Raw genomic sequence first — 13,196 nt, 5'->3', positions numbered from 1 at the left:
AGCACCACATCTCCATGTTTCTTCAGCATCTCCATGGATGTTGACTCCACCACTTCCCTGCACAGCCTGTTCCAATGCATGACCACTCTTTCAGAGAAGGAAGCTTTCCTAATATCCAGTATTAATCTCCATTAGTGCAAATTGAGACCATTACCTTTTTTCCTATCCATAGTCACTACAATCTCCTGTTAGGTAGTTGGAGAGAGTGATAAGGTCTCCTCCAAATCTCCTTTTCTCCAGACTGAACAATCCCAGTTCCCTCAGCTTCTCTTCATAAGACTTTATCTCCAGACCAGAAACAGTAAACTGGTGCTTCAAAGCAAAAGGAGATCACTAACTTCTCCAAAACAGATCTGTAGAAATTTTGTTTTCTAAAAGTATTTGCTTTTTAGTGATGGAAGTTGGTCCTGTAAAAACTTAGTTCAAATTAATTAGTTAATTAGCAACATTGATCTCAATGAAGATAATTTCCCATGATTAGGCTTCTTAGTCTTTTCTACAACTGTATTATTATTGCTTTCTTTATTTAAAGTAATAAGAGAAATATTACAAGCCTAATTTAGTTAGGTTGAATACAGTCTTGAAGGAAAATTATTCAGCAACTTTGCATTTAGTTGCCAGTGAGTGCCACGCTTCTGATAAGCTGCTGAAAGTGTCAAAGCTCTCTTGCATGAGGTACAGAGAGAAGAAATGTGCTAATCTGCCCAAAGTGTACCAGCTGCTTCACTGAAAGTTCATGTTCTAGCAGCAATGTAACACATTTACTGAAAGCCCTGGAAACTGTTCCTTTGGATAGTGTATTTAGAAAGTGTTATTTGTGTGATACACCTCCTAACAATATATCACATTAAATAACTTTTTTCAAGCTTTAATATTTAACATATTTCACACTTCTAATCTACTAAGTGATTCTGTGGGACAAAATTGCAGAAGATCTACGTATGTCACAAACTTAAAATATGAACCTGAATACTCATAGGACACTCAGGGATTGTTGTTTGTTTTGTTTTGTTGTTTTTTTGTTTGTGTTTTTTTTTAAATTTCTATTTTCTATATCTTTGAGATCACACATTTAAATAACATCAGTTTTTCAGTTTTTGGAATTTAGAATCTAAATAACAACTGAAAATAATATTAGGTGCACTAAAGGTTATTTTGAAAATTGTAGTTGCTATGAAATGCTAGATCAAAATGTGGATATAGAACATAGTCTGTCTTCTAAACATTCCTTGAAGCCCTAATGATCAATTTTCTAACAGGAATCGTAGCCAGTAAGTTTTGTTTAATGAATATTACCATAAACCCGCCACTTTTTCTGCCCTCCCCCAACTCAAACTGACTTGCCCAAATGTATTCTTTATAAACCGTAAAGTTACCACTTACTCACCTGTTTGTTTGTTGTTTTACCTTCCATAGCTTGTGCTAAGGTGAGGTGACTTGCTACCCCCTCCAGTACACCAGCGGCTAGGTACTGCAGTGCTCTAGATTGATGTGTTTAAAGTCTTTGAAATTAATTACTGCATTATCCTGTGCAACACACATAGTCTTACCCTGTGGTATGGAGCTTTGCATGATATTGTCTGTCTAAGACAGGTGTGTAGTCTGGTTCAGAGGAAGATAAGAGATGGTATTTCACTCCAGCGTCTAACAGCTTGCAGCGATGAAACCCTCACTGTTAAACTTTTCAGAGTAGCTTTTCATACTTTTTATGTGCTTTCTTTCTTGATTAAGGCAATTTTTAAAATAGCCTTTTGGCCATTTATGAATAATTAATTTCTTAGTTCCTTTTCATTTATAAATAGTCCTGTTTCTTTCCTTACACCTCCACTGCCTCTTCCTCATAGAAATGAGAATCCTTTCCATAGTCCCTTTGTAGCACATCCTACTAGAAAAATGATTTTTCCCTCTTTTTCACTGTCTTTAATATCTTGTCTGGTTGTCTCATTCAACAAAGATGTTCAGGCTAATCTATCCTGCTTAGCTAAATTTGTGTCTGGTTTTTTTTGTTTGTTTGTTTTGTTTGTTTGTTTGTTTGTTTTTAAATTCAGAACCTCCTTGTGTAAAGGTACCAGCCAATTCTCTCTTACTTACGTTATTATTTTTTGTAAGCCAGGTTAATGGCACCCTGGGCAGCCTGATCTAGTGGCTGGCAACCTTGCCTGTGTCAGGAGGTTAGAAATAGATGATCTTTAAAGTACCCTCTAACCTAATTCTGTAATTCTGTGATTCTGTGACTGTGGTCTTTCTGGTGATGCTTTGTTATTTCAAGTGTCCTGGTAACCTTGCAGAAAATCATTAGGCTCTTAGATATGTTCTGAACAAGTTTGGCCTAACTCAAAATGTCTTGTTTTCTCAGAGGGTCAATTGACTTATGAGCAATATGTAACACTTCCTGGTTCTGAGCACACATGGCTAGTACGCTAATAAGAAAAATGTGAATTCAATGAATTGACCATGGAATTGCTGGGGCTTTAATAATCTCTCTCACATATATTATATACAAAGCTAGCTGAAAAGCAGCAATGGCAATCAATTTAATGGTGCTTGGAAACATGAAAAAAACTCAATACCTGTCTTTTGTTGGATGGAGTTTACCAAGTAGTAGAACATTAATAACACCTTCTTAAGAGTAATAGCTGTGCTACTCACTGGTCTTTGACCTTTCTGTTGGTTATAAACTCTGTCTATTTCAGTAAATGCACCATCAAGAGACTAGTGGTGGATGTGTGGACTTGTTCCTCTTGGGATGTGTTTATAAACTGCACAAAATATGCTTGTGAGCACTTTCTAGGAATACTCTCCTACAGCTGTTGACAAAAGCTTCTCTACTCTTGGGGAGAACAACTTCTAACTTCATTAACTTGCCTACCAACAGACTGATGATCTGACTAACAATAATTCACTTAGGAAATAGCTCTTTCCATACACTGGTTGTCACTCTTATTCTCCATTCTTTTCTATGACATGGATCAAATCCAGTACTTTATTATATCTGCAAGGAACTGAAATATTATCCTCACAATTGTTTTACTAATCATTATGATTGAAGAATCTCCTTGCTGTGCATGACAAAATGTGACTGTCATACTCTCTCCTCTAACCTTCAGGAAGCTTAGTCACTTGTACTGAGACAAAATCAGACCTGGTAAACACAGATTCCATCTGTGAATTGATTAACATCCCCATCTAGTTGCATGTTTTCCCACTAAACGCACACTGATTTCCAAATTGCCACAAAGATACAAACTAGTTATCATCAGAGCCAAAAAATTTGGTTTGCTGCATGAAAAATGGGTTTACAAGATGACTCTTTACAGCGTAGACAAAGTGTATTGCCCTCCTTAGGGGCAGACACTACCTGCCTGCAAATAACCCAGAGCAAAGCTTCCATAAGTCTCCTTGAGGTAGCCAGAAATCAGCACGTATGAAAGGGAAACATGAAGCTGGAACAAATTGATAATTCCCTTGGGGCAGCAGGCAGCACGTGGTGTAAGCCATTTGTATATAGTGAAGTGAGCCTAGCTGGCATAAGATGCACATACTTTTTAAACTGAAAGTCTGTAGAAGTGAAAAAGTTTACAGTTGTTGCCTGGATTTCTTCTTTTCATCATCTTTTGTAAGAGAGATGGCCTCACATTATCTGACTGATAGTTGTGTATGACCTTTTTAACACAAAAGCATGAGTTATGAATAAATGGGAAACTGACGTATGATATATCAATAACTTCTTTAGTAAACTGGCTGAAAATACACCCTTGGAAAGCATGGGTGAGTTATGTTGGTAGCCTTTCCTCATAACGTCTTCAAGAAATACACTAAAACTGCAGTGTACAGCAAGATAAATCTCAGCTGCCTGGATTCATTGGTTTTACCAAGATTTGTATTCAGTTAATCCTAGATATTCAGTATCTTCAGAGCCTTTGCTAAAGACAACACAGAGGAGAGAGAAATACTTTCCTTTGTGAAAGTGGAACAGGTGGTGTTCTTCTGATCAGGTGTTACAAAGCAGTGGTAAGAGTGTACCTGAGTGTTGTAGTAACAGCAAATTACAGCATTCATCAGTTCCACTTCAAATTAAATTCATTTCTTCTGCATATACACAGGTGTCAATGTAGCATTATTCAGAGCTTTTGGATTTTTTATGCTGATTTTCATGGCGCTCAGAATTTTTGGTGAGATATTTACATGCTACTTCTCTACTTGAGAAAGCTACTTCTGCTATCCTTGTGTGTATTGGACTTTAAAAATAGAAGTTTCTAACATTTTAACATAATTTGCTGTATTGTGCAATCTAAGCAAGAAAATGATACAAAAAGATAAAATTTCTCATGTGCTTACCTAAAACATTTTTTCTTATCCAAATATAATAATCAAATTACTAATTAAGGTTAGGAGTACCTAACCTTCATGACTGTTTATTTCCCAAAAATAAAGAGAGTGATAGGTTATCATAATCTATTGAGGGTTTTTTATGATACCTAGTATTTATGTATCTATCAATATCTGTTTGCACAGTGGTACAGAAAGATAGAATGGATGCTCTTTGAAGGAAAAAGAAATCAAACATACAGCAAAAAAAATTGTGGCTTCAGAATCTTTTGAGGAAACATCAGAAAGAAAGAAAATAAGATCCAAGAGGTCTTTTCCTTCTCTTATATTTTAGCATTCTGACACTATTACACTGCTGGGCGTTTTCATTCGTCATACTTTTGCAATCTTGGTTTTTATTTCAGGAATGCTCTTATAACAGTACAACTTTTGAAGCAAAAGAGTTTGCCATAAAGTATTTAATCAGGGGCTGATACATTAGATACATGCTGGTAACTTACAGATTGCACACTTAGAGAAGAAACCCATGTTAACAGTTTGAACCATATTTTTTTACTTGTGTAAAAGTATTGCTTTAACCTTGGTAATACATGGTGTCAGCAAAATACTTTCATATGTTAGTAACGATATACCCTATCTTTTTCTTTGTTTATTAGAGGACATTAGAAGAATGAGATTTCTTTAATACAGTCAGTTTCTGGACAAACAGCTTTTGATGATCTGCTGTATGAATTGTATGGTGGATTATGCAGTCAAAATCAACTTACTTGATATATTGCATATTTGCAACTGTTGCAATATTTGCTTTTCACTGACATAAGTTGCATATTTGCTTTTCATTGACTTCATTGTAGGAAATCATAATGAACTTGTGTCTTTCTTCAGGATCTTAATGTTGAAATAAATGCATGGTGATTTTCTCTGCACAACTCATATATCAGGGAGTTCTGCAGCTAGAATGTCCTGCTCAAAATTTTGACATCATATACATGAGTTTTCCATGAGTTCAGGTAGAGTTAACCCACGCATGCAAGGAAGCATTTTAAAGTGGAAAAAAAATGTAAAATGGTTTCTCATGTAGAAAAAAGTAATCTAAAAGCTATGTTTTGTAGAAGTAGAAAATTGATACTTAGGAGAAGTATCATGATAGCCACGTTTATGTCACAAAATGAATGGATGTTTTGGAATTGGAATGAGCAATTGCTTAGCTCAGATCACTTTTATTTAGTTCCACAAGTACTGATTTAGAAGCCATATTACTCTGCACAATCGGGCCGTAAAATTTTGTTTAATTAGATAATAAATTTTAAATATTTAGATTCAGCCCTATGTTACCTCACAACAAATATAGTAAGTTTTTTGTTTGGTTGGCTTTTTATTCTGACCTAGATCTAAATTCCTCATCAGTTTCCTGTCTATTTTTCCTGATTTCCTAGAGAATTGCCTCTAATTTGAAAAAAATAATCAGTTTATTTTACCTTATTTAACTTATTTCAGATTTCCAGGCTTTTGGTCTGAAGAAAGGAATGTTTTTCAATCCGGATCCTTATCTGAAGATTTCCATCCAGCCTGGGAAACACAGCATCTTCCCAGCACTTCCTCATCATGGACAGGAGAAAAGGTCTAAGATCATTTGCAATACAGTTAACCCAGTCTGGCAAGGAGAGGTAAGCAGTTTAAGTATTGAGCCAAGACTTGTCTTAAAACATGGAAACAACTTTGGCTGTATATTCTTTTCTCTTTTTAAGCTTTTTCTTGTCTGTAAGCTTTTCCTTGTCTAAACAGTTGTTGATCTAACAAAGTCTGGTGTGTGTCATAGTTTCTTATCAATGCAAAATGCTTAAATAATAGCTAGAAGTGATAAATTAGAACTTTTAGTATGGGTTGTTCTTTGTGGATGTTATTTATGAAGTTAATTATGGAAGGCAAATGTAACCCAGAATTGAAAAATATATTCTAATAATGTGAAAGATTGCTACTAGATTGTCATAGTATTCTTACACAGAGAGGAAACATTATATAAATTAAAATAGAATAGCATGCAAAAAAGTAGAATAGCATGCAAATAAAAATAATCTGTGTGTTTCAAAAATATCAGTGGTAGTATAAATTGAAATCAACCTTGGCACATTTACCTATCACCTTGAAGAAATGCTCTCTAGTCTGCTGCTTGTTATTGGAAGAGCTTCATGGTCATTAATAAGATCTTAGAGTTCAGTTATTCCCTGCTGTTCTTAAATTACACCCAAAATGGAAACAGAGAGAAAAGAATAAGAAGTCTTTCAGGAATTAAAGGAACTCGACATTATGAGTTTGATTTACTGATATTCTCTTTCAGAACCAACATCTTAAATGCAGGAAAGAGTAGAAGTAAATAAGTAGACTAAATAGATTTATTCAAATTAAAATGTAAATTGTGGAGTAATTTAGGTATAATTAGGTCAAACTGCATAGGCATGAAAGTTAGAGCAGGGAAGGAGATTAAAGAATTATCACTGAATACTCTTTCATGGAGGAGGATGATCAAGAAATTAAGTATCACATCAGGTTATGCTACAGGTGAACCTTTGTTAGGGAGGAGATGACACCTCCAAGCTAGTCTGAGAGCAAATGCCTTCTACAGGACTTAAGTGGAAGGCCCTGTTGTGAGGCATCCACCAAGCAGTGTCTTTTTTCCTGCCCTAAGCATCAGATGTATCTGGCAGAGGGGTCCCAGGTCAGAGTTGCTGAAACTGGGGGTCATTAGCAGAAATGTTTCAGTAAAGTGTATAACACACCAGTCCAGAAGAAAGCAGGCATAAAAAGGAAACTTGCTGCATTATGTGTCTCATGTAGTGCATGTGATTGTGGGAGTTCATGGAAAGCATGGATGCCAGAAATTGGTGCTCAAAGGACATAGGATGCGCCTGTAATCTTGCTGTTCACTGTTTGCCAGGCTAAACTATTGAGGTGACACAAGCTGTTCGTGTTGGAAAGGGACATCAGCTGTGCTGATAGAGTCTGAAAATTATCATTTTTGAAGTGCTCAATACTGATTGGAAGTCTTTTATCAAAAATAACTTCCAGCAAAAGTAATTTGCTCTCATGTCAAGGTCTTTTTGCACTTCTGGAGGATAAAACAACCACAGAGGAAGAATGTGGCCCCAATTAAGTGTCAAGGGTCATAAGATATGCCTTAGTTTGTGAGCTGACGTTTCTTTTCCAAAGAGTTTGACAGTAATAAAAGGAGAAACAATGAAATGACCTAATAGTAAATGTAGGAAAGGAAAAACACATAGCTGACTTCTACCTTCTGTGTTCTCCCTCTGGTTTTCTTGATTTTGTACAAATACGTATCTTCTTACTTTCTGTTCTTAGCCTTTTAGTGGGTAAGTAGTCTACAACTACAGAGATGTCATTCAGCATACTATCCATCATCTTCTTTGGCTGATGTGGAAATCTTTAACTGCTTGTACTTGGGTTGCAGTTTACACGTATCAACTGCTCTGAAGTTAGCATATCTGGCACAGAAGTTCCTAGGCTTCTTCAGTTTTATCCTTTTATGGGACAAGTGAAGGAGAATTACAAACAACTGCTAAATTGTGATGGCAGCTATTTTTCCATCCACCTTTTCAACAACACTGGTGGATATGAACACTTTAAATGAAAAATGTTGAGAACTCATAGTTATTTCATTAACTGCTTCCATCACAGGTCATTTTTCCCCAATATACTCTGGGTGTATTACTTCAAAAGTGTGATTCTTTCCTAAGGTTCTCTCATAGCCATGTTAACAGAAGCAAGAAGATCTCTTTTTCAGTTTCTTTCTCTTTCTTAACATATCTAATTAGTTTTGGCTCCTAAGCTTGAAAAATTCTTAAACAGGCAAATAAAACTACAAATTGTTATATTTGTATATGTTCTTGATTACCCTTGAACAAATTCAGAAATGAAAATGTTGTTTTAATTCTGTAGGACATCACCATCAAAATAAAATCCTACAAAGCAAAATAAGCTGTTTCATTTACTTACTTATATTCATTATTCATTTTGCTGTTCCACCTCATATTCTTATCAAGTTGTTTTATATGCATAGTAACCACCTGCATTAAAAGAACACTCTGAGAGCACTGTGATACCTCAAACAATATTTCACCTATGTCTTGTAATACTAATGATCTTCATTTCACAGGCTATTCAAATATTTTTCAGCACAAGTGACCCTGAATTAAAGCTATTCTTCTATTGCTCTGTTTCATTGTCTTTTATACAGGAGGATATAACCAAATGGAAATTTCTTACTAAGACATGAGTTGTATTTTGATGCTTGTAGCAATACTCAAATGAAAGTGAGGTGAAAGCCTTCAGTGAGTACTGTTCAGTGAAGCAGGTTAAGAACCATGTGGTATCTTGCAGTGGTTGAGGGGAGTCCTTCTGTGATTTTTTTCTGTATTTTCCCATATGGAAGCATAGCATCCAGTTCTGCTAAGCCAAAGTGCTGAATATTGTAGTGAGCAATTACAAAAGCTAGTAAATATTCAAGGAAAGGTTCAGACTAGTTACTGAATGTGCCACAGCCTCTCTACAGTCAGTAATGAGAATAAAGCAATTATAGAAAATAAAAACGTGTTCCCTTCACACAGAGAACTTACTGCTGATTCATAGTTAATGGTCTAGCTTCTTTTCATACTCCTGGCTCTACTTTCAGTGTGGTGCGTTCTTTGACAATATATGTTCTGTAGAACAACATAGATCTGTACTGTTAAACAACATAGATCAGGTTCTATAAAACAGCTGACTCTGGACAGCTTGCATCTATGTACTTCAACTCTGCTATCATCTAAAACATGTCAGGTGTATCCAAACAACCTGTCTGGGGTGCTATCTTGCCTGTAGTAGCCCCATCCCACTTCCAGCAGTTGACTGGCACAAGCCAAAACAATTGCCAATGACTGTCTACAGTTGTAGGCAATGTATGTCTCTGTGACTGTATTTAGTATACTGATAGTAAGATTATCTTGGTTTCCTCTTGGCACTGACTATCACAACTATCCCAGTTTTTTCTCCATGTCTGGACCTAAGTGTCCATTTTACAAATATTGTTAGATTATAGCTGAGATACAAACTAATGCTTTGAGTGACTGCTTTATCACTTTGAAGATAGCTAAATTTTTCTGGTAAATTACTTGATGTGTGTAAGCAGAGGTGTTCAGTACTCTGTTGCAAGAGCACTTGACAAGTAGTATTTAATGTATCAGAACTGATAAACAGAATTAATGTATTTTCAAATGTATAACTTGTACTGACAGCATCTCAGAGAACCTGCAACCTTTGAAAAATAGTGCACTTGAAAAAAATTCTCATGAAATCTATCTCTTCAGATTACCAATCAGAAGAAGGAAATAGTCCAGGACTCAAATGCTAGATGTGTTGGTTTGGCAAGAGGAGAATTCTGTACTACTGTCAACAGGAATAGAAGCAGAGGGTCTGGGTGCTGGCTGCATCTGTCAAGGTGGTATCAATGTAATAGGCTGGCTGAGTGCTGAGCCACTCATTCAAGATGCTTTATCCTTTTTAAAATAATTGTATGATTTTAAACTGGATGTGGATTGTATTTTATCTCATTTTGATCAGATTTACGGCCCAGATCTAGATATTTGCAATCCTACCAATGCTTCATATAATGCATTATTCCATTAGAAGTTCAATGTGAAGGAACAACAGGAGTATGACACTGATTGAACTTCAATTTTTTATTGTTTAACTTAGATAATCTTTCTCCCTCTTAGCAAATATGATGGAATAAGCTGCAGAGACAGGCAGGCCTTTGTACCTAAGCTGTACCTAAGTCCAGCACAGATGCTATGAAATCTAAATCCTGAATTCAGTGTTTTGCTAGGGGTTTTAATGGCACTGCCTTGTGAGTAGCAGTTTCAGTACTTGATATTCCAATACACATAGCCACATAAAGAGTAGAACAAATAGTTTCACTAAACAGAAAAGCTGTGATTTTAAAGCTGCAGTTTGTTTTAGTATCCTGTGATGACTGAAGTGTGAAAGCCCAGGACAGCTTTAGTTCTTTCAGAAATGAGTGGAAGGAGTGAGAAAAATTATCTAGATTGTTCTAATATGTCATTCTTTCAGAAACACATTCTGATGTCATTTTCTGCACCTAGCATACTATCAGTCTCGCTAATCTTGTGTTCTAGGACTTGCAGGAGTCTTCATATAGTTCCAGTCTATTCTATACTAATGAATTTGTGGACAGTATATAAGAGATGAAGAAAAATCATGACTCTTGAAGCACTGCCAGTGCTTTATTTTTTCCAGGAGTCCTTTTAAACATTTAATGTCTTAAGGCTGAAATTGGTCATTTGTAAAGTGAAAGACATCTTGCATCAAAGAAAATTCATGGGTCTTTTAGCCAGTAACACTGAATTCCGTAGACTACGTGAAATAAGTGGGTCTTTTTATTCTTTGGGGCTTTTTTCCCAATAAAGAGGGAGAGCAAATTTGGGGGAAAATCTAGGAAGTCAAAATGGAAGGTCCCATTCAACTTCAAAGAAGTTCAATGTAAAGAGTTGTATGAAATGTTAAAACAGCAGCACAGTTTTTTTGCATCCTTATTATTGCAGGAAAAGAAACACTGTGCCATGCCAGAATAGGGTACCACACAGGTTCTGATACTGTGGTCACTGCTGAATCCCAGGCCAAAGACCCTCTAAGAATATTTGTAGGGTTTCTTACCCTTCAGCAGCAATATTCTGTGTTGTCATTGATAAGTAGTATAGTAAGTTTAAGAAAGTGGAATTCTCCTTTAACTTATCCAGTTGCTTATATGAGAAGTACTGTGTGGGACAGAAGTGATATGCACTAGAGATTTTTGAATGGCTACAGAATAATACAGATGGAGAAAAGTGAGTACCTAGAGCACTAATTTGTTTCACTAGAGTATATCAAATGAAAAAGCCACTAATGAAATATTCATCTGAATGATTAAATCTGTCTTCACCCATCAAAAGTGATTTACAGCATTTTAAGATTTATTCCTGCATATATTGTCCCTGTGACATGATGGGTATCACAAATATATTCTTTTTAATTGTATCACATATTCAACTCCAATCTAAGAGCCTAATGCTCTTTGTCACCAATGTAATAATTTACTTGACTTTCACCAGTTAATATGCTGACTGTTCTTAGCACTTCACTGGCACTTGACTTTTTAAATCAGTAATAGTAGACTTATTCTTTTCATTTTAGCAACTTTCTTGATATTGTTTTTGAGAGCTCATCACTATAATCCATATCCAGGCATGCAAATAACATTTTTGAAAAGAAAACATGGGAATTAATCATCATCATCAATTTGCTTTCTGTGTAAACTATTCTCAGACTCTGGAAATGTTTTTATTTTCTTATGGATGGTTACAGATATATTCTATCAAGTCAGCATTTGGCATGTATCTTCAGTTTTCACCATATATAAATCATACACAAAACTCCCATAAGATCTGTTCATGTCAAAGAAATGAACTATCTTCATATGTAAAATCATTATTGGGTCTGGAAGAAACAACAAACAAACAAACAGCAACAAAAAACCTTAGCACTCAAAAGCAACTCACTCTCTGAGTCTTCCCTTCAGGTCTTACTCCAACATAAAGGTAGCAGTGTAAGTTCAGATCTATGTTTAGGTCACTGAGACTGCACAAGAATTTGAATATGTCATCTAATCCAGAATATCTTTGATTCTGATTTGCATCTCTTTGAACGTGAATAAAGGAATACAAGACAGTACAGAAGGTAGGTGTGCACAGTCTGTGTAAATTAGAGGAGTATCCTAATGACGCTTGCCAAAGCCAGAACTGGCAATACTGTTTGTTATTCCCAAGAAGAGTTTGTATGTTAATGTGGGTTTCTCCATTAGGTCACTTTTGCTTCTCTCTCCCTTCACTGTATTTCTGTGGATATAGTTAATTAGAACTTTTTGATTTTTGGTGCCAGAGAAAATATCAGTTAAAGCTTTCTCTTGTACTGGGACATTTTTAAAACAATGCCTTGTACAGGTTCTCCAGTGTCTAATAAGGTGTGCTGTAGTGGTGCAGCATTTCTTTTAGCTGGGGATTAACAGGGTCTGTCCTTTCCAACATGCTTATCATCAAAATTGTAGGAACAACTTAGAAGTAAAAAATTAATCTCTGGATCTTCAGACTCTAACAGTACTGGTATTGACAAATGCCTGTAGAAGTTGTTGCAAATGGGGAAAGATAAGAGGCAATCTGCTTGTCTTTCTAGAGCAAATATGGCTTTTTCTAGGAATGAAATTTCAGAAGGATGCCAGAATGCCCTAAAAAAGAACCATAGAATCATAGAATTATTACTGTTGGAAAGGAACTCTAAGGTCACCTAGACCAATCGTCTACCTACCACCAATATTGCCCACTAAACCATATCTTGAAGTACTACATCTGCCCTTTCCTTAAGCACCTCCAGGGACGCTGCCTCCACCACATCCCTTTTCCAATGCCTAACCACACTTTCAGAGAAGTTCTTCCTAATATCCAACCTAAACCTCCGTTCTGCCACTTGAGGCCATTGCCTTCAGTCCCATTGCTAGTTTCATGGGAGAAGAGGATGACTTCCCCCTTGCCACAGCCTCCTTTTGGGTAGTTGCAGAGACCTATAAGGTTTGCCCTGAGCCTCCTATTCTCCAGATTAAACAATCCCAGTTCCTTTAGCCGCTACTTATAAGACTTTAGTTGCAGATCCTCCACCAACAAAGAGTGTACCTATTCAAGCCATTTGCTGACAGCTTCTTCAGGAAAATGCTATGATATCACAGAATCACAGAATTATCAAGGTTGGAAAAGACCTAGAAGATCATC

The 13,196-nt window shown here is 36.1% G+C and overlaps 1 protein-coding gene across 38 annotated transcripts in view; it reads left to right on the top strand.

Annotated features, from left to right (window-relative positions):
• Window positions 1–13,196, top strand: part of HECW1 (HECT, C2 and WW domain containing E3 ubiquitin protein ligase 1) — a 216,469-nt gene that overhangs the window by 136,688 nt on the left and 66,585 nt on the right. For all 38 annotated transcript variants that reach the window (XR_014943461.1, XR_004306356.2, XR_004306357.2 and 35 more), the window contains one exon: window positions 5,827–5,996. Coding sequence is in view for 34 of the 38 variants with exons in the window: in XM_085539863.1 (XP_085395989.1) it covers window positions 5,827–5,996 (170 nt within the window). In the remaining 4 variants the exon portion in view is untranslated. The remainder of the gene's footprint in view (window positions 1–5,826; window positions 5,997–13,196) is intronic.

The sequence above is a fragment of the Coturnix japonica genome, chromosome 2, assembly GCF_054131305.1.
Source record: "Coturnix japonica strain WE chromosome 2, WE-NBRP24, whole genome shotgun sequence".
Taxonomy (NCBI): Eukaryota; Metazoa; Chordata; class Aves; order Galliformes; family Phasianidae; genus Coturnix; species Coturnix japonica.
The sequence above is the reverse complement of the archived record's forward strand: the minus strand, read 5'-3'. Positions and strand labels throughout refer to the sequence as shown.